The 21,717-nt window shown below is 41.7% G+C and overlaps 1 protein-coding gene and 1 pseudogene across 1 annotated transcript in view; both read left to right on the top strand.

Moving 5' to 3' along the window:
- Positions 1 to 21,717, top strand: part of ABCB1 (ATP binding cassette subfamily B member 1) — a 114,299-nt gene that overhangs the window by 66,609 nt on the left and 25,973 nt on the right. The window contains exons 15-21 of the mRNA XM_030307890.1: positions 2,073 to 2,234; positions 3,311 to 3,487; positions 4,033 to 4,179; positions 6,422 to 6,529; positions 11,550 to 11,627; positions 14,524 to 14,607; positions 20,537 to 20,740. Coding sequence (XP_030163750.1) covers positions 2,073 to 2,234; positions 3,311 to 3,487; positions 4,033 to 4,179; positions 6,422 to 6,529; positions 11,550 to 11,627; positions 14,524 to 14,607; positions 20,537 to 20,740 — 960 coding nt within the window. The remainder of the gene's footprint in view (positions 1 to 2,072; positions 2,235 to 3,310; positions 3,488 to 4,032; positions 4,180 to 6,421; positions 6,530 to 11,549; positions 11,628 to 14,523; positions 14,608 to 20,536; positions 20,741 to 21,717) is intronic.
- Positions 6,840 to 8,785, top strand: LOC115508866 (annotated as a pseudogene).

The following is a 21,717-nucleotide window of genomic DNA, read 5'->3' as shown; positions in this document are numbered from 1 at the left end:
CCTGGTGCTTCAGGGAGTGTCTCTGGTTTGTGCTATGTGTGCTCTGTTATTGTGTTTTGGCTGCTCTATCCTTCAGGCCAGGCATCTGCAGAGGCTCTCCTTGTCTGCTGTGGGCAGTGTTTGATCCTTGGCCTGAATGTGGTTTTAACTAGGTATGCTCTGGTCTGCTTGTGAAGTGAGACTTTATACCAACTCCCCAGAACTGAGGCCCTGCACAACTCTCTGATTGGGAGACGTAGAGTGGGCATGAGTGGGTGCTGGTCTTCTCGGGGAGGACCTCGCCACTCTGAGACTAACGCAAGTCTGACTTAGAATGGCAGTCCCGCCAGAGCATGGTGAGGGGGAGCTTGGTTTCAGCAAGTTAGGCAGCCTTTGTCTGAGCTGAGCTGTTTCCCTCAGGTAGCTCTCTGTTTATGCTGAGGGGCCAGGGAGGGAAGTGGCACCAGCCAGACAGCTCCTTTGTTCCCAGAGACACGTCTCGAGGAATGCTGCCTGACAGGGAAGTACTCCAAGAATAGTGGATAATCTCCCCACAGTTTACCCCAGATGTTTTTTCACATTGCTCTTTCCATACTGTCTGCCTCCAGGGTTTTTGCCTGCCTTCTTTCTAGGAGCAGCACAGTGACCTCTTGGCTCTATCCCAGCCAAGCCTGCTGACCTTTAAAACGCCAGGCTTTAGAGACATGGTGTGGGCAAGGGCTTGTCCTGGTCTTCTGGGGAAGGGGTCCACAGCACTGGGAATGAGACACGCTTGACCGAGAAGGACAGTTCTGCCAGAGCACAGGGGTGTGGAGCTTGGTGTAAGTGAGTCAGGCAGCCTGTGCTGGTGCTGGTGCTGGTGCTGGTGCTGCGGTGCTTCCTGCAGGTGACTCTGTGTTTATGCGAAATGGCACCTGCCAGCTCCCTTGTCCCCAAGGGGCAATTCCATGAACTCTGCCTCCTGCTCTCAGAACAGCAAACAGTATCCCCCAGTGTGCCCCAAGCATTTTTCAGGTAGCTGTTTACACACTATCTGTCCCCAGGTTGTTTGCCTGCCTTCTCCCCAGGAGCAGCACAGTGCCGTCCCGGCTCTGTCCCAGGCAAGCCTACTGATCTTTAAAACTCCAGGCTTTAAGGGGCACCTGGGTGGCTCAGTTGGTTAAGTGCCAGACTTCAGCTCAGGTCATGATCTCACGGTTTGTGGGTTTGTGGTTTGTGGTTTGTGCCCCACGTCGGGCTCTGTGCTGACAGCTCAGAGCATGGAGCCTGCTTCCGATTCTGTGTCTCTCTCTCTCTCTGTCCCTCCCCCGTTCACATTCTGTCTCTCTCTCAAAAATAAATACACGTTAAAAAAAAAAAGGGGGGAACTCTTTAAAAAAAAAAAAAAAGAAAAACATTTGCATAGCTCTTCAGTTTTTCCATAATGCTTCTACCTAGGAGTGAGTACCATTTATTAAGCACTTACAGTGCATATATCATAATGCTTTATGTACATTATATTATTTGGTCATCACAACTACTCTAAGAAGTGAGTACTAATGTTATCTCCATTTTATATGTGAACAAATCGAACTCACATAAGTTAAAAGAGTTGAATAAAATCCTAGAATTTATAATTGGCAGAACTAAGGTTTGAATTCAGATCAGTGTGACACTGGAGACTGAATGCTGCTGCCTCACACTCCTTGTCCATCTGAATCATCCAGAGATCCTGTGAGATGGGATGCCATGGATCCCCAGACTGATGCTATCTAGTCTGCACCAGTAATGCCCATTGACCTGTGTCTGCTCTGACTGGCCAGTGCCTGGACCGTAGCATTTATTACTTTGTATAAACCCCTTATTACTATTGTAAACTGAGGCTGATAGAGGTTAAGTAAAATATTTAGAAGCTTACATAACATTACTAGGTGATTATCATATTTGTGTTAATAATAAAACATTTTTAAATCATTATCAATTGACTATACATTTACTGAAGCAAGAGTACCTTATATAGTTTAGATGGCTTTACAGTGTCCAAGTAAATCTAAATTGAATGAATTTTTGCATGTAAGTGTTCATTTATTCAAAAACCTAACCTTTCTCTTTAGGCCAGAAAAGGCCGGACCACCATAGTGGTAGCTCATCGTTTGTCTACAATTCGTAATGCTGATGTCATCGCCGGTTTTGATGATGGAGTCATTGTGGAGAAAGGAAATCATGATGAACTCATGAAAGAGGAAGGCATTTACTTCAAACTTGTCACAATGCAGGTATAATCCAACTATAGAATTTTCCTGAACTGTCTCAGGTATAAGCTGATTTTGTGTGTTTAGTACTATAAATAAACATTACTTGATTTTGTTAATAAGTGAGAAAAATAACTGGGGAATTCAGACCAGATTTTTCCCCCATTTAAAAGGAGGAAAAATAAAGAAGGATAATTAGAGAAAATTAAACATTTAAAAACGTTGAAAGGTAATCTATCCACCATAGTAGGCATTAGCCACATGTAATTACTGACATGTCAGTGGTAGTTATTCTGAAATGAAGTGTTTTAGGGAGAAAATGCATACCATATTCCAAGGACGTGGTACCAAAGAAGAATGCAAAATATCGCAGTAAGTTTTTACATTGATTGCATGTTGAAATGCCAGTATCTTGCATATATTAGATTTAAACCAAATACATAGTACAAACGGATTTCCCTCTTATATTTTTTAATGTGGCCACTGAGAAAATTTTATTTTATTTATTTATTTTTCATTTTAAAAAGTTTTTTTAACATTTATTCATTTTTGAGAGACAGAGACAGAGTGTGTTGGTGAGGGGCATAGAGAGGGAGACACAGAATCTGAAGCAGGCTCCAGATTCTGAGCTATCAGCACAGGGCCCGACATGGGGCTGGAACCCATGAACCATGAGATGATGGCCTGAGCCAAAGTTGGACGCTTACCTGACTGAACGACCCAGACTCCTCAGCTACTGAAAAAATTTTAAATGACAAGTATGGGTCACAGAATGGCTTGGATCATATTCCCATTGATAGCACTGGTCCAAAGCAAATAGGATTGAGGCCCAAACAACCACAAAAAGGACATCACAACGTAAGATATAAGGAAAGGATGTCATGTTATTTCAGCATATTTAGTGGCAATCCTTCTTCAGTGGTTTTAATTTTCAAATATATCACACATTCACACATGCACAGAAACCCTCAGCAACTTAACTTTATCCTTTCCTATAATGATGTAAATTACCACTTTCCTTGATAGCTGATGGTTGGCAATTAACTTTCATTATTTTTTCCCAGCCTAACCCACTTGTGCGTATTTCTTGTTTACTTTAGACAAGAGGAAATGAAATTGAATTAGAAAATGCAGTTTATGAATCCATAAGTGAAATTGATGCCTTGGAAATGTCTCCAAAAGATTCAGGATCCAGTTTAATTAGAAGAAGATCAACCCGCAAGAGTATACATGCATCACAAGGCCAAGATAGAAAGCTTGGTACAAAAGAGAACTTGGTATGGAGGAGGATGTAGTTATGTCTTCAACCCTCTCTCTGCGGCTTTCGTAGTTTGGTGGGCTAGCAGTGGGGTGGTAGGGGTCAAAACAAGAAAGGGTTATCCAGAATCCTTCTGTCGTGTCTCCCAAAACCTTCCACAGACCAAATCTCAACATTTTAGATTCAGGTTAGAATGTATGAATGAGAATTTATAGGACAAGAATTTTACAATTAGAATTTATAATGTTAAAGAGATTCTAAGGGGTCTTCAAATATGGATAGCTCTATTCTTTTATCCCTACTTGTAAATCCTCTTGTCCTGTTCCAAGTGTGATTTTCCAGATGTCAGGTTGAATGTTTGTGGAGACAGCATTTATTTCTTAAAATATAAAGGAGTAATATAACAATCTTTTTTAAAAAGTTAAATAGCCACCAATTCATAAGAAAACAGGAATAAAAAAATCTTCATTTAAAAATTTGTGCATACTGAAGAAGTGTTTATCATTAAATCAATTGAGGATCAGTCTTTTTATAACTAGCCTGTTGTCATATTTTGTTTCCCAGGATGAACATGTACCTCCAGTTTCCTTCTGGAGGATTCTGAAGCTCAATATAACTGAATGGCCTTATTTTGTGGTTGGTATATTCTGTGCTATTATAAATGGAGGCCTGCAACCAGCATTTTCAGTAATATTTTCAAGGATTATAGGGGTAAGTGTTTATGTCCATTTTTTTGGATTGACTTGTGAGGCCTGACTAAAGAATGAGCTGTTTATATTTGTAAGTGTACACACAAGCCACAAAAAAATGAGGACCTTCATATGAAACTCTGCAACTTGAAGATGTAAGAATGCAAATCTGATTTGTGATAGAAAGACTACTTTTTCAAGCTTTCCTTCATCCTTGCGGTTGGTTGCTGTCTTAGGGCCCAGATTGCTGAAATAGTCACAAAACCGACTAGATGACTCTCTCTTGCCTGCCGTCACTGGGCTCTGAGTAGACGTCATGAAAAGTCCTGTCACCAATGTGCTTGTCAGACTGGCTTGAGACAGAACCATTCTGGGACAGACGCACTTGTCAGGACACAAGCAGGAATGCCGCCTCTGTGACGTGTCCATCCCACTTGTAAAGATGAAAACAAAAAGCAACAGCTTCTGAAAGGTTGACATATTTTGTCTGCACCTGCTTTTAAAGAAGGCATTTTCAACAATAATGCTACAACCCAGGCAGGAATGCTCTCTGTTTAATGGTAGATGTTCATATATCAAGCTGAGGATACCCTTGCCACCATACCTGCTGAAAAAATTGCAGAGAAAGAAGTTGATCCCTACATGAAGGATGCGAAACTCTAACTTGTGATTATACTATAAAAACTACGTAAATATTCAGCTCTCTACCCATGCTTGGCTAACTTATTTCTGGTTGATACTCATATGTATAATGTATTCATTCAAGAATATTTTTTTCAGTGACTGCTCTGAGCCATATACTATTCTAGGTGGTGAAAAATACCAAGAAGGAGTTAGTGTCTGATTGCATAGAGCATATGTTCTAGGACAAGGGTTAGCAGACTTTTTCTTTAAAGGGTAAGATAGTAAACAGTTTAGATTTTGAGGGCCAGATGGTCTCTGTTGCAAATACTTAGCTCTACTGTTGTAGTGCAGAAGCACCCATATACAAGCAGAAACAAACATGGCAGTATCCCATTAAGACTTTATATAGACATTTGGCTGGTGGTCCACAGGGAGCTGATCCCTGTTCTAACATTTGTTGTACAGTCAGGGAGGTAGACAGTTTGCATCATCAGAAAAAAAAAATGGAAATAGGAATGGGTTTGGCTGTATGTAACAAAAACTCAGCCAAAGAACTTTATATTTTTCTCATTCCTCATGTAACAGTAAGGCTGGAAGCAAATGATCCAGGGCTAGCACATTGGTTAGGCAACCAGTTATCTGCCTGGTTGAAGGTTTGTAACACAGAATTTAAGGCTGTGGGCTCTGAGTTAGATTGCTCATGTTTATCTCTTGGGCCATCACTTGCTGGCTGTGTTAACTCAAACAGGTTAATTAGCCTCTCTGAGCTTCAGTTACCGTTTATAAAGTGGTGATGATAATAAACCTTAGGAGGTGATGGGATAAAAGGAACAATATACATGAATTTGTGTAGAAGAATATCTGAATATCTGTCACGGAATAAGGGCTTGCTGATTGTTTGCTTTTTTTCTTTTTTTTTTTTTGGCTGCAAAAACTAATCATCAAAAATTGATCTCCTCTAAAAGGCTGTTGTTACTTTACAGAGTATAAAGTTGAATAGGTTGGATTAGGAGTGTAGCTCTGTTACAAGACAGTTTTGGCCCACTGTGAAGGGAGTTGTTTCTTTCCTGGGAAGTGGTGACTTTCTGTGTTCTCTAAGCCCAACACATCCTATGAGCCTTCTTACCATCTCTGGAAAGATCTCCATGTGTGGTGTTGGGTCAGCTGGCTGTCCAGCCGGCCATCCAAAAAAGCCTACCTCAAGGAGGCTCCTTTCATGCTGAAGGCCTGGGCTCTCTCTAGTTTACCAAAACAGCATCGGCAGGTTTGTCTCCAGTTTGAAATGTTCAAATTGTAAAACAAACTGCCATTGAGTGTGGTTTCCCATCAAAAGAAGAAGACAGTATTTATTCTCATTTCTACTTTACATAGTAGGTGTGGCTCTTGGGGCACTCAATTACTCCAAGAGGGGTGTGCCCAGAAAAAGGAGTGGATCCCTTTAGGAATGACAGACGCATTTTCAGCCCCTAAGGAAGGAAGAGTACACACACCTTTAGGTTTGGCATTAGGGAAACCAGCCCTGACTTCTGTTTTACTAAAGCTATCTTGACCCCCAAATACTGTGCTTGACAGGACACGAGTCAGACCCAGAATGACTTCCTTAGGCCTTGAACTGAAACCTTTCAATATTTTCTTAACAGGTTTTTACCAGAGTTGAGGATCCTGAAACAAAACGACAGAATAGTAACATATTTTCATTATTGTTTCTAGTCCTTGGAATTATTTCTTTCATTACATTTTTCCTTCAGGTAAATATCTACATTTTCACTTGATTCATTTTGGGGAATGCATTATTATTCAACTGGGGAAATTTCTAAACATCAGTGTGATTTTTTCTTATAAACTGGACTGTTAGCAACCAAGTTTCTTTGACCTACTCATTTATTATTTTTTTAAGTTTTATTTTTATTTATTTTGAGAGAGAGAGAGAGAGAATGCCCAAGTGGGGGAGGGACAGAGAAAGGGAGAGACAATCCCAGGCAGGCTCTGCATTGTCAGTGCAGAGCCTAATAAAGGCCTCGAACTCACAAGCCATGAGATCATGACCCGAGCTGAAGTCAGACGCTTCATGGACTGAGCCACTGAAGCTCAGTCCCTTCTTTGACATAATTAAAACAAAGATGTTTTGCTTTCACTTTGCTTGGTTACCTTTTCCTCCCCAACATGACTTCCTCTAACTGAAATATTAATGAAATCAGAGGGAAGCGGGTATTTGATCTAATACAATGATTGAAAATGAAAGCTAGGTACTCAAAAATGGAATTCAGGGAATCCCTGGGCATAAGTCTGGATAGAAATACTGCCAGTCACTTTAAGTACTCAAAATGCTTTGTTATGTTCTGAAAACAACAAAAAGCAAAAAACACGTTAAGCAAGTCACACTATTTTAAAAATGTTTGAAGAGTTTATCATTCAACTTTTGCTAAAGGAGAAAGAACCTTTTTAATGATGGAAGAATGCCAGTCTTCAAACAGAAAGTGTAGGACACATTTTTGAAGAGTCAGATATTGCAGCTTGCAGATGATTTGGCTGGAACAAAACTGTAAAGGAATTAAGTGCTCTAAAAGTTTAGTATGATAAGGCGGTGTTAGACTTTGATTCAAGTATGAGCTGCACCAATTCCTAATTTTGTGTTTGGGGGCAATAAAATAATTTAAACCAACCCTCAGTTTCCTCATCTATAAAATAGGAATATTAGTACCTGCCTCTTGATGACTGAAAGAAATAATTGTGACCTGGGTCACGTGCCCCTCTGTGTTGGGGGTGGGAGTGTGCTGGCCAGCAGCTATGCAGTCTTTGGGACCAGAGCCCCACACACCTTTGGAGCCAGACTGCAAAGCTGCTTTCTGCGTGGCCCACAGGGAGATGAGTCCCCACCGTCAAGGGATCCACGGCCACTTCCAAGGTTGTTTTATTCTGAGAAGGTCATTTATAAGGACCATGCTCTTCCTAGCCCCAGCTGGAGCAAGGACATGAGCCTCCTCTTTGACCAGCTCCTGAGGAAAGGTGCAGACAGCTCCTGGAAACATTTGCCTTCATATACAAATGTAAATCTACTGGAAAGATCAAAGACTTCAAAACCTTTTTTCCTCACACAAAGCCTATAAAAGAACAAATGTCACAGACCCCACTCTTTCCCAGAAGTTTTGAGGAAGGCCTGAGCTTTGAATATGCAATGTTTCATAATCATGCTGAAGAAAAGATATTTGCGTATTTCAATGAGATACTTACTTGCAAGGAGCACGTAGATTCCTTCGTGGAGGTGCATTGCCACCATGATTACTGCTGCTGTTGGTATGTCTGCAGTTATAGCCGGGGGAATTGCCCTGGTTGCCAATCTCAACATCAGCTTTATTATATTTTTTAAGTTTTATTTATTTATTTTGAGAGAGCTAGTAAGCAGGGGAGGGGCAGAGAGAGTCCCAAATGCAAGAATCCCAATGCAGGGCTTGATCTCACAAACGACGAGATCATGACCTGAGCTGAAACCAAGAGTCCTGAAGCTTAACCGACTGAGTGGGCCAGGTGCCCCTCAACATCACTTTTAAAAGGCCTATCCCCCTTTGCTCTGTTGTGATAAGTAGCCAGCTTGATAAAGTTCAAGGAAGGAAATTATTTCCTGTAATGTTCAAAGCGTGGATGAGAAGACCCTGTACTCAGGGCCAACAAGCTGATCTATCAAGCTGGATCCTGAAAAAAGTTTGACATAAAAGAGCTGCTCATGCATTCTACACCAGTCTGCATTAGGCTCTCCTTCTGCCAGAAGAAGCTGTTGTCCCCAGTCCTCTTACGCTTGCTGTTGAGTTGCCCACGGGTTGAAGCCTGCTAACACCAGCCTTCCTGAACGTAATTTTGGAATACAACTCCAGGAGCTCTTTTCGACTTTCTGAACTTTTTAACACAGAAGCATCCCTGTGAGAGTGTCATCAGTTGTTTGTGTCTCCTTAGGATAGGTGTCTGCTTCTCCTAAATTTGAATGGGCTCTTTAAGGTTGCACAAGCACAATGCTGCCCCGTTGTAGACCAGAGAAAAAATTCATACTGAAACTTTTAAAAATATTTTTTAAATCACTTTTTTAAAAAGTTTATTTATTTTGGGGGTGGGGGACAGAGAGAGAAGGAGAGAGAGAATCCCAAGTAGAATCTACACTGTCAGCACAGAACCTACTGCAGGGCTCGAACTCACAAACCATGAGATCATAACCTGAGGCGAAATGAGGAGTCAGGTGCTTAACTGACTGAGCCACCCACGTGCCCCCGTAGTGAAACTTTTACTGCAGACTTGGAAATGCCAGAAAACCAAATGAAGGAATGTGTGTGTGTGTGTGTGTGTGTGTGTGTGTTATAAATTACAAAGCTACCTTTATTGTATCCACACCAATCTTTTTTGGCTACAGTAGGAAACACTAGTTCCTGTAAGAATGGATACTTCAAATCTGGATTCTAGGGATTAAACAATCACTGAAAGAGAGAAAGGAGAGAAAGGGAGAAGGAAGAAATAATGTGATCAAATTCCTAGGTCTGCGTGAGGCAGTAGCAAACAGTTGCTTATTGAATGAATAGATAATTAGCCACATGTAATTTTTTTAAGTCTATGTATTTATTTGTTTATTTTGAATGAGAGAGCAAGAGCAGGGGAGGAGCAGAGAAAGAGGAGAGCGAGAATCCCAAGCAGCCTCCAAGCTCTCAGCATGGAATCTGACTCAGGGCTCAATCCCACCAACCATAAGATTTTGATCTGAACCAAAGTAAAAGAGTCAGACGCTCAACCAGCTGAGCCACACAGGCACCCCTGACCTAAATATAATAGATTTGATACTTTAACTACATGCAAGATTGCCAGAGCAACTGTTAATGCCACAGAACGGAAAGATTGCCAAGTGTGAAGTTGGTTAAGGAGTTTCAAGGGTGGTGGGCTTTGAACTGGTCCCTTACACATCGGAGACGGAGACGTGAACTGCTGAAGCAAAGGCAGTGAAAGCAGTTACCTTTGTAACATAATGATGCTCCAGGATACTGGAGCCGGACTTGCCTGGCAAAACTAAGTGAGAACAAAGGCTCTAAATTATAGGACCTCAGAGCTGTAGAGCTGGCAATGTGCTGAACAATGTTAGAATGCTCAGCCCTTCATTTAGAAACCAAAGGAGGGAGCTCTGTGGGTGATTAAATTTCAGGCTCTGGGTTCCCATTTTGGTTGGAATTCTCACAGACCCAGATTCAGGTTCCAACTCTGCCACCTTACAATTGTGTCTGTCCTCTCTCTAAACCTTAGTTTCGTTTGTAAAGTGGTCATACGGTTGTCATAAGGATGACCTTCTCCCATCATTAAAAGGGTTGTCATAGGTGTACACACATATATGTGTATGTGTTCGTGTACTTTGTATAAAGTACAGTGTCAGAGTAATCACTTAAAAACGGCTAGGTCCCTATAGAAATAACGGTAATATTCCTGCAGTGAGGGAGATATTTCACATTTCATTCAGTCCAGTGACAGAAACCTTAATCTGGCCATGTCTAAGTAAATTTACTGTTTTAGTAATTTCAGACTTCAGTTCAATTAACCCAGGGTTTCTCCCTTTCCTCCTTCTTCCAGATCAGTGTCTATGTTAGCAGAGGCATAGAGAGTAGAGGCACGTCACATGCCTGCCTGCTTCTTGCTGGCACCTGGCAGGGCCACGGCCTTCAGTTACGTGGTCCAACCCGGCTGTGCCCCTTTATCAGAACCACTCGGAAGAATTGGCTCTTGCTTCACTTGTGCTCTTTGCGTGTGTCTCTTCTCTCTCTCGCTAATGTGTCTCAGCGGGCCCAGAGGAGCTATGGCTGCCCTCTTCCACGTCTCTGATTCTGCAGGGACTTGGGCTGTTATTCGAGCCTCTCCTCTTCTGATGCACCGTCGGCCATTTCCACTCTGCTTTCTCCGTGAGATTGTGTGTCAGGCCTCGTCCACAGACTGCTGCTTCCTGGAGCTCCAGAAAGAAAGGGGGATGCTGCCCCATCCTAGTCCTAAATCCCCGCACCCACTGGGATGAGCGTTCTGATATCCTCCCTCCCCAGATGTGGCTGCACGGCAGCACACTCACATCTGACTCTTCATTTCCCCGAGTAACTCTTCCCTCCTCCCAGACACAGAAGGTTATATCCTTGGGGGAAGAGGAGAGGCAGTGCAGAAAATTCCTCTTGGTGTCTTCTTCCCCAGACTATTTTGCTTCTACACCTTTTTTTTTTTTTTTTTAAGCTTAGAAACTGGGAATTTGTTATCTTTGTTCTCTGCATCCTTTATGGCTGGGGTGACCAAATATTTCTTTTTTCTCACATTATACCTCAGGTCCTGGTGTAATTATTAACAGCACCCCTTTTCATTCTCCAAGTGTCCTGGTTTGCATGATAGGTAATACAGCCACCCTGCTTCGAGTGCCCCTGTCTTCGGAACAACTTCAGCTTCCTGAGTGACAGACCCTGGTTCACCGGGAGAAATAAGCAGGGATAGGAATAGGGACAAAGAAACACATTTCCCAGTCAGCCCCTGATCAGCCCACCAGTAGCTGGGGAGTAGCAGGGATGGTTTCCAAACGGGGCTCCCCTGGCTATGCGGCTGCTGTGGCTAGGTGCCCTTAGTACACAGTCACCGAAACACCACCAACCCTGAATCAGGCTTTCTGACTTTGTCTGGTGTCCCCGTTAGCCGTGACATCAACTCTCCCTCCTTTCGTGTAACCCGTGGCTGGGTCTGTGACAAGTCTTCTTCCTTGTGGCATGTTCTTCTTCACAGGGCTTCACGTTTGGCAAGGCTGGGGAGATCCTCACCAAGCGGCTCAGATACATGGTCTTCAGATCCATGCTAAGACAGGTATGTCTGCTGAGGATTATGCCGGGGCTGTGCAGAACTCCCCGCTTGGGCCCGTGGTCTTGTGCAGAGGGAGTGCGGTTGGGTTTCTCAGAGCGAACTCCTGCAATGGTCTTCCCTCGGTCTCTCCTCACAGATGTGGCTGGACGCCGCCCCCAGGTTGGGCTCAGAGGCCCTGCTGTCCATCTGCTGTGGGTGGGACAAGGAATGGGATCATCACAGATGGTCCCCAGAGCTGGTTCACCTCCAGCCTTTGTGTTGGCAGCTGGAGGCAGAGTCATCCCTTTCCTCTCTTTCTTTCCTTCTTTCCCCTCGGAACCCATATGTGTGTCTTCCCACCAAGAGATGCTACCTGTGCCCTTTCTTTCCTCAAATCAAAATGTATCCCGACTACCCAGTTTTTTCTTTGCTGTGGCCAGAGTGATAGAGCAGTTCAGCTCATAGTGTTCGTTATAAGCTGATAACGGCTTACTAGAATGCCTCTTACATTTTCCGCCTTCAGAACCCTAACAACAGGCAGACATGAATATTTTCCTGGGGAAAGGGGGAGGGAGCTTCTGGGAATGTAACCCAAAGTAATCCAGTTCTAAGGGAGAGTTTCTTTAACAACCATGAAAATTTTGTATGTGAGTTTATAACCCTCCATCTTAAAATTACTGATCACTTGCCAGTGAATAACATGAGGCTCCAGAAGGATGCCCTGGACATGCCAGGAGTACTGGAATCCTGGCTGAGAAGCATCAGTTTGCTGTGTTAGGATTTCTAGTTGGCATTCACATCTTCCCAGCTGTCTTTGGTTCCTCAATCCTTTCCCACCTACACCACCATTACTTAAAAAGAAGCATATTTAGGGGCGCCTGGGTGGCTCAGTCGGCTAAGCGTCCGACTTCGGCTCAGGTCATGATCTCGCGCTCTGTGAGTTCGAGCCCCGCGTTGGGCTCTGTGCTGACAGCTCAGAGCCTGGAGCCTGTTTCAGATTCTGTGTCTCCTTCTCTCTGACCCTCCCCCGTTCATGCTCTGTCTCTCTCTGTCTCAAAAGTAAATAAACGTTTAAAAAAAAATTAAAAAAAAAAAAAAAGAAGCATATTTATGGCAGTTGCTGGCCCATGACTGGCAGAGCAGTGTTTGATGGGGGCACTGTCCTAGGACTCTGAGTCAAACCATATTTATAACTGAGATTCCAGTTAGGATTGAGGCTGAACTTGGTCCAGAACCAAATGCCCCATTATCCTGCCAGCTGCCAGGCCAGCTCTTAGGTCTGTTATACTTCGGCAGTTGAGCTGATGGTTTGTGTAATGCCCTCTCCATAAATTATTAAATCTATCAAATACACATTAAGGACCTTCTGCTTGCCGTAATACTAAGTATTGTCAGGCATTCAAACCTCAACAGTCCCTGTCTTCAAGGAAGTTACATGCCAGTAGAAGAGGCACTTAAACACAATAATTCTAAAAAGCAAAGTGATACATGCTATGATAATTTAGAACACTTTCTTTTTCGTTAATACTTTGGGGGGAAATGGTAGATACTGCTTTAATTGCAAGCCACCAGGACCATAGTTTTTTTTATTAAAGATATAAATTCATACTTCAAACTCACAATCTTTTTAGTATTTATGTATTTAAAAATGTAAGTGGCTTTATAGAAAAAAAATCCTGTTGTATGTAATTCTTAAATTTTAATCTAGATTTCTTTTGTTGATTTTTTTAAACCCAATTCATTTATTCTGCCCTGAACTATAATAAGTTATCTAAACTGCCTATTCAACTTCTCTATTTAGATATCTAAGTAGCATTTCAATCTTATATCTAAAATTGCACTTTTGAAAAAAAAGTAAAAATAAAATTGAACTTTTGTTTTCCCCTCTGTACAGGGCTTACTTTTTACCTAGTCTTCCCCTATATCCATAATGGTAGCTCCATTCTACCAGTTGTTCAGGCTAAAAACTTTGAGGTCATTTTTGACTCCTCTCTTTCTGTGTGATGTTATAATAACCTCCTAACTGGTCTCGCTGCCCTGATCCTTATTCAAATCCATTAGTTTCACCTCCTAAGAGCCAGAGTCATTCTTCTCAAATATAAGTCAAATCACATCCCCCTGCTCAAATCCTGCTAGAAGCTTCCCATATCCTTCAGGGTAAAATCTGGAATCTTTACAGTTGCCTCCAAGGTCATGATGTGGTCCCCACTCCCTCTCAGACTTCATCTTCTACAGCTTCCCCCCTTCTCCAATGTACAGTCTACACACTGGTTTGCTACACAAGGATGAGAGAGGGCAGGGGTAGGAAAGCCAAATGAGAATGGAGATCTGTCCAGAGGAAGAGACTTCTTTTACAAATTCACACAGAGGTACTCTTAAAGCTGTTAGCAGCCCTTAAGGCCTTCTTGGAGGTGCATAAACAGATCAGGTATGACTTTGCCTCAGGGCCTTTGCACATGCTATTTCTTCCTTCTCTCAAATATTTTTCTCCCTCTCTTCATTCAGATCTCTGCTTAAATATCACCTTAGAGAGGCCTTCTCTGTTCCCTAGTGCCTTTCTTCGCTTTTTTTCCTTCTTATTCTGATCTGTTTTTCTTCATTGCATTTATTTACACCTGGCCCTGTATGTATTTATTTACTTGTGGCATACGTCTCTGGAATCTAAGCTTTATGAAAGCAGCAACATTTTCTTTTTTGTTCACTATTGTTTAGATCCAACAATTAAAATCACATTTGGAACAAAACACTCCAATTTTTTTGATAAATGAAATTATTTATATTCTTGTCTATTGAGTGTCAAATCTTGAGTGCTAAATACGAGGGATATAAGTGATAACCAACCTGACCCTGTCATTGCCCTAAGAGCTAAGAGTCTTATAAATAGAGCTTTAAGATAATAAAATCATTTTCTGTGCCACAGGATGTGAGCTGGTTTGATGACCCTAAAAATACTACTGGAGCATTAACAACCAGGCTTGCCAATGACGCTGCTCAGGTTAAAGGGGTATGTGCCTCCTTTGTGCTGGTGTTTGTCTTAATTGGCTATTTTGGATCTCAGCAGGAAATTAATTTTCTCATTACAGGTGTTCTCATAATCATTAAAATGTTAAGTATTTAACACAGTATATATGCTTTATAGCAAAAATGTTAACTGCTTAAACATTATATATTGTATAGTGTATACATAACTTACAAGCTTTCTTTTGTTATTTACTACTTAGTCATGCTATTAACAAGATACACATGGAAGGATAATTATTTAGAAAAGGAAGTACTTATCAGCATATCACGTAGGACCAGTCTGTTGTGATCAGTTAAACAAGAGAAAATTGTAGCGGTGCCTGGGTGGCTCAGTTGATTAAGTGGCCAGCTTCAGCTCAGGTCATGATCTCACAGTTTGTGAGTTCGAGCCCCATGTCGGGCTCTGTGCTGACAGCTCAGAGCCTAGAGCCTGCTTCAGATTCTGTGACTCTGTTTCTTTCTGCCCCTTCCCCACTCAGGCTCTGTCTCTGTCTCTCTCAAAAAATAAACATTGAAAAATAATTAAAAAAACAAGAGGGGAAGGGAAGGGGAAAAAATAGTTACAAACAGAGAGAGGCAAACCGTAGGAGACTCTTAAATATTAAGAGAACAAACTGAAGGTTGATGGGAGGTGGGGGAGAGAGGAAAGTGGGTGATGGGCATTGAGGAGGGCACTTGTTGGGATGAGCACTGGTTGTTGTATGGAAGCCAGTTTGACAATAAATTATATTTTTAAAAATGAGAAAATTGTAATTGCTGCTGAAAAAAATAATGTGTGTAGTTTCTGTATGAACATTTAGGAGCATTGCAGTTTAGAGGAGAGGGAAGAAAAATGTAAAAGCAGGTTGAAAGAAATGAGAAGCACATTAAAAAATTAAAGCAGTGGAACAACTATATCAGGCTACAAAGCTTAAATTTTACCACCACATGAATCTCTTTGATTGATCTAACTAGAAACTGTTGAACCGGGAGGTTTTGATTTGTGGATGAAATGACAGTTTCTTCTTCTACAACCACAACTACAACTGTTGATAGCAAAACTCCACAAGATAAGGTAGAATTCAAAAAAACATGTGATCTCTCTTGTGTCTCTCCCTCACTTGAACCTTATTATTCTTTATCTTTAAACCTTTCTATAAGGTAGCTCTATTTTAAAGTTTCTTCTATCTAGTAAATGGACCTTCTGTAAAAATAAATTGGGTTTTGAATGTGGAAGCACACACAGTTGTAAAATTACAGTATAAATCTTGGTGATTGTTTTAATACAGATTTCTTTGCTTGAGGCAAACAAATCAACAAAAACTGAGGTTTAGATCAAGTTGTAGAGAACCTAACAGAGCCAAATGTGCCCTGCTTGAAATAACTTTGAACTTCCTAAAACAGACAACTCTGGCTCTATGGCATCTACATGGTATGTCACATTGTCGTTAAGTGCTGTGGAAAGAAAACAGCAGCAGGATATATGGGTATGGGGATTCTGGTTGTCAGGTAAGGAAGGCCTCAAAGATCTGGTGATAGATGCAGGAGGCCTGAATGAGGGAAAGGTAGTAGCCCTGTAGATATGTAGGGAAAAGTATTTTAAACAGAAGGATCAGCAAGTACTAAGGCCCTGAGGCTAGCGCATTTCCATAACTGTTCCCAAAACGATAAAGAGGATAGTATGGCAGAGTAAAGTGAGTGAAAGGAAGAGTCATAAGAATTGAAATCAGTATTCTATCTGGAAATAAATGGGAAACCATTGTAGGCTTTTGAACACAGGAATGATGGGATCTGAAATCTTTAAAGGCTGCTGTATAATAGGCTGAAGGGGGCAAGGGTTGAAGCAGGGACTCTATTGCCATAATCAGGGGAAAGATGATAGCGTTTTAGACTAGGGTGGTCATAGTTAGGTGACACAAAGTAATCAGATTCTGGACATAGTTTGAAGGTACAGCCAACAGAATTTGTTGGTTACCTATGGGGAATAAGAAAACAGCGATCTAGAATGTCTCCACAATTTTTGACCTGCTTTACTTAAAAGCTAAAGTTGCTTTTTAATGAAACTGGGAGCCTATTGAGCAGAATTGAGGGAGAGTTAGAGTTCTTTTTGGAACATGATAAATTTGAGATGCCCACATTAGACGCCCAAGTGGAGATGTCAAGAAGGCAGGTAGACATGCAAGTCTCGAGTTGAGCACAGAAGTCTGGTCTGGAAATAGTATCTGGAGATTTTTCGGTGCATTGGTGGCTTATAAACCAATGAGACTGGATGAGATAGCCAAGGAACTTTGTACAGATAGAGATCCTTTACATCAGGGCTATGAGGATGGACCTGCAAAGAAGAGTGTGAAGGAATGGCCAGAGAGAGAGGAGAGCAGGGTCCTGGAAACAACACAAAGGGAGTGTTTCAGGAAGGAGCATTACAGGATATTAAGTACTACTGGTGAGTTTGTAAGGTGACCAAATGTTTCACCTTCGTGCCGCAGCCACACAGAGGGTGCTTTTGTTTCTCACAAGAACTGATTCTAGGGTGTGTGGGAACAATGTCTGTTGGGGAGTGGCTTCAAGAGGAAGGAGAAAAGAGGACTAACACAAATGGACAAATTGTTAATGGACTTTCTGGTAAATGGAGGAGAGAAATGGATGGTAGGTAGAGGACAGATAGCATCGGTCTCTACTTTTTAATTTACATTGGCATGACAGTCCATCACTGAGCCTGGGATAAATTTATTTTGCTCTCTCCCATCTTGCATGATCACTCTGGACAAACTGTGTCCTGAAATTTTGAAACCCTATTTTCCCTAGTTAAACTTTGCTGCCATACTTTAGTATGCCTTTCACAGAGACCTTGTTGTATGTGCTCGCATAGGCACACACATCCCATATCCCTTTTGGTGTGAAGGCTACATCCTAGGAGAAACACAGACTCAGTTAGTTGCGGCAGAACCCTGAGCAGGTGCAGTCTGGGCATTGTGGGCTGGTAGTCCTTCCACCCTCCTCTGAAATGCTTCTGGGCTTATGGTCTGTTTTAAGGCTGTGGTCCCTTCCTATATCTGTAAAATTTGTGGTCAGCCCTGTCCCTTGCTGTGATGTCCTCAGCCACATGCAACAAGTCCATTAGTCCCTGATGGCCTGCTGGTGTTGACTGTCTGCTTTTCACTTGTTTCTTCAAACTCACACTCTCATGGCCCCACGAGCACGGGTGCCTTCACAGCCTGTGTGAGCTACTGAGTTGGAACTGTTGTCCAGAACTTAAAACAGGGGCTAATAAAGAAGGACCAGGGGAGAAGAAACAAGTAGGTATGTGAGTGCCATCAGAGCTAGAAAAGTCCGAAATAGCTATAACCACAAATTGGCCAAGACGGGACAATTGTATCCACCTGATGCTACCAGCTGACCAGTTTCTTTCTGATGGGGGATATGTGTGTAGGTGTGTAAATACGTACACAGATACATGTGTAATACATACATATACACACTCATGTTTACATATATATATCACATATACACACGCATCTGTGTGTATATCTGTCTATTCCACAGTGGGAAGTAGTGAAATTAGTTTTTTATATCTAAAAACACCTGACATAATCAGTGCTGTCAAAAATCATTCCACCCAAGGCAGAACTAACCCCCAGTTTGTGTGTATGTAGGTAGTTAGTGATAATGGTGACCTAGGCTAAATTTTTTTCACATTTAACTTCACCACCGGTGAAACATTTTCTCAGATGTATTTTTGAATAAGTAGCTTAATTCTGCTAAACATAAATCAGGAAGAAAATAGATCTCAATATTTTGCCTATGAAATGGTGAGCTTTTAAATTTTATTTGGGTATTAGGACTAGAATTCTGCAGGGGAAAAAGCAAATGAGAGCCATGCAGAGATCAAAAGCCACCACATATTTAAAAAAATTTTTCCCCAGGAGAAGGTGGTTGAGGGAAGGATGAAGTTATAAATGTTTTTAATTTCAGAAGGTGGTTCAGGAAATAGGCTGTTTTTCCCCCAGTAAGCACGAATGTTTTAAATTAGATTTCAAGCAATAAGGTCATGTGTGGAGGAGGAAATAAATAGCAGAACAGGGAGTGACAAGGAAGGGTGGGCAGAAAAATGAGTAGAAGAGGAAGTGAGATGTAAATATGTGTACATACAGTGGGATGGAGAGGTTATGAGAGGTGATAGTGGGTTTCAGGAGTGAGCCTGTTTTTATCGGACCCTGTTTCACACTTGGGCTGTGGTTTTTGGAGTGTTACCTTCACTTGGCTCTACTTTTGAAATGAAAATTACCAGGCTGTGCTCTCTCATCCACTGTGATCCTTAGAATTCTAGACTCCTACTCTATATGAGGAAAAGTTTTGGAACCGTGAGTGTTAGTCTTTAGAATACAGAACGGTAACTGGTGCCATGGCCCCCATGTGCTGTATCAGGTTAAGCCAAGGAGCTAAATCTCCCCAGACCTCATCAGCTTAAGGTTCTCAATCTTTTCGCTCACCTTTCATGTACATTAAGTGAGAATTTGTCATCTTTGACCCATTTTACTTATTTTCATGGCCTTGACTGCCATCCAAAGCTGAACAGTCATAGGTCTGAAAGGTTAATGCGCTTCAGTCAGTCACCTGCCTTGAAGTTGGGGAATGTTCTGAGCACTTCTCTCAGTTGGTTGCTGTGGGAAATGAATTCTGAGGAGGACTTGTAGATTCTAAGAACAGGGGCACTCTACATCCTCCCAGTGCCACAGACTCTCTCCAGGTTATAACCTTTGACTTTCAGGTTGAAAGTTTGCAAATACAGAGAGCTGGCTTTGAAATCCACTTCATTCTTTGACTTCGGCCAAATGTGGTTAAGCATCCCTTGAATACAAACTCAGTGACTGCATCAAATAAAAAGAAATGCCCCGTCACTTATGTTGTCTGATGCAATTCCTGGTACAGAATTTCATGTACAGAGGCTCCTGCTAGTTGTTGTGCCCTTTCCCCCTAATTACCGGTCTAGGGTTTATATCACATAAACACTACTGAATGATATCAGAGGGTTGATGCTGGGATGATGGGAAAGGGGGTGTGAAAGATTCTGTTCTAAAATTTAGAGCTAAGAGAAGTGTTGGTTATTAATCATTGTGTTGGCTCATTTTGAGAGTTGGGGGAAATTTGTCCAAAGTCACAGACGAGGTAGTGACCATTCTAGACTCTACTCCATCATGATCTTTAGCTAAGTCTGACCCCACTCAGGCAGAGGGAACTTTGAGAGTGGAAAAAACGTGGGCCATTTCCAGATCTGGGTGCCAGAGCAGGAATTTGGAATGGCTTGAGGGCTCAGGTGTTTCCAGGGTAGAGGAGAGAAGTACAGTATAGAGTAGTAAATTGACTGTATGGTTTGACTTCTGGCTTTAGAACTGGAAGTCACTGATGCCTGCCTAAAATCCTAAATTCCGTAATTTTCAGCTCTGTGTCATTGTTCCAAATCAAATAAATGCATGTTAAATTAAACACAATAAGCATCTCAAATAGGCCACGATATATTTGGATATCCTTAATGACAAATATTTGGCTTAACTTATGAGTAGCTATGCATCTAATGTTGGAAATTGCCAACTGTCAGGCTATTTTATCTTGCTCATTTGCAGAGCTTTAGTGACCATGGTTTCATTGATTACTGAAAATTTTCTTGGTATCAAAAATCAGAAGAGATACAAATATGTAATTTAACTCTGAATTATTGATCTTCTACTTTCAGTATTTACTCTGAAGTCATAGAAATCTTCATTTTAGAAACCAAGTGAACTTACAAGTAAATCTTTAGTTTTTATTTCATAACTGAGAAGATAATTAATAAAACTTCATGAAGCTGAATTGTCATAATCCTCAAGAAAGTATAAGCATGGATCTGAAAGAGAATATGAAAGCATTTCTCTAATTTTTGTGTGTTTGTTTTATAGGCTATAGGTTCCAGGCTTGCTATCATTACCCAGAATATAGCAAATCTTGGGACAGGCATTATTATATCCTTAATCTATGGCTGGCAATTGACACTCTTACTCTTAGCAATTGTACCCATCATTGCAATAGCAGGAGTTGTTGAAATGAAAATGTTGTCTGGACAAGCACTGAAAGATAAGAAAGAACTAGAAGGTGCTGGGAAGGTGAGTCTAAATACGACTACCAATCTAATAGAGTAAAATATTCTAATCAGTACCGTTCTGTTACTCACTGCTACTACTGTGCTTGGAGAATGTTTTTATAATCATTCCTCACAGCGATCTTATTTGACACTGAATCAACAGATTGGAAGCTGAAGAGAAGGAGCAAAACCAATTCTTAGGCTCACAGACTGACGACTAACTTTATTAAGCTTTTCTAAGTCAAACCATCATCTTCACACTCTTTCTCTACTCCCTCCCTTCCTCTCTCTTTCTTTCCCTCAAGTCAGCTGAAATCCATTCCTTTATTGAGGAAAGTAGCCTCATTTAATTACATGTGATGGGGAAGATTAAAATAGTAAAAGGTCCTACAGGTATTTATTTTGTCAGGCTTAAATTATTAGCGTTCTTTCCTTTTTATCATGCTTCCTGTTAGCATCTTGTTTCTGTTTACCTTTACCCTCCTCCTCCTGCTGCTGCTGCTACTGTTACTCCTTTCTCCCTCTACTCCTCCTCTTCCTCCTGCTTTTCCTCTTTTCTTCTCTCTCTCTTCCTCCATGCTTGTCTATTTGTTGTTGTTGTTGTTTAAACAAATGCTTATATGGCATTTACTGTGTTTCCCTGGCAAATGCTTTCTTCCTCATTGTGATCCTATGAGGTAGGTTCTATTATTAGCTCCTCTTACAGGTGAGGCTGACACACAGGTGGGTAATCATCCCAATGCCTTAGAGCTGATAAGCCTCAGAGCCAGGATTCAAAGTTGTGCCTCTGTTAAGAAACAGAGATGAGGGGCACCTGGGTGGCTCACTCAGCTAAGCATCCGACTTTGGCTCTGGTCATGATCTCACGGTTCGTGGGTTCGAGCCTGCATCAGGTCTGTGCTAACGTCTTAGAGCCTGGAGCCTGCTTTCAGATTCGGTGTCTCCCTCTGTCTCTGCCCCTCCTCTGCTCACACTCTGTCTCTGTCTCAAAAAATAAAC

This window comes from Lynx canadensis, chromosome A2 (assembly GCF_007474595.2).
Source record: "Lynx canadensis isolate LIC74 chromosome A2, mLynCan4.pri.v2, whole genome shotgun sequence".
In the NCBI taxonomy this organism is placed as follows: domain Eukaryota; kingdom Metazoa; phylum Chordata; class Mammalia; order Carnivora; family Felidae; genus Lynx; species Lynx canadensis.
Note: the sequence above shows the minus strand (reverse complement) of the source record. Positions and strands in the feature narration are given on the sequence as shown.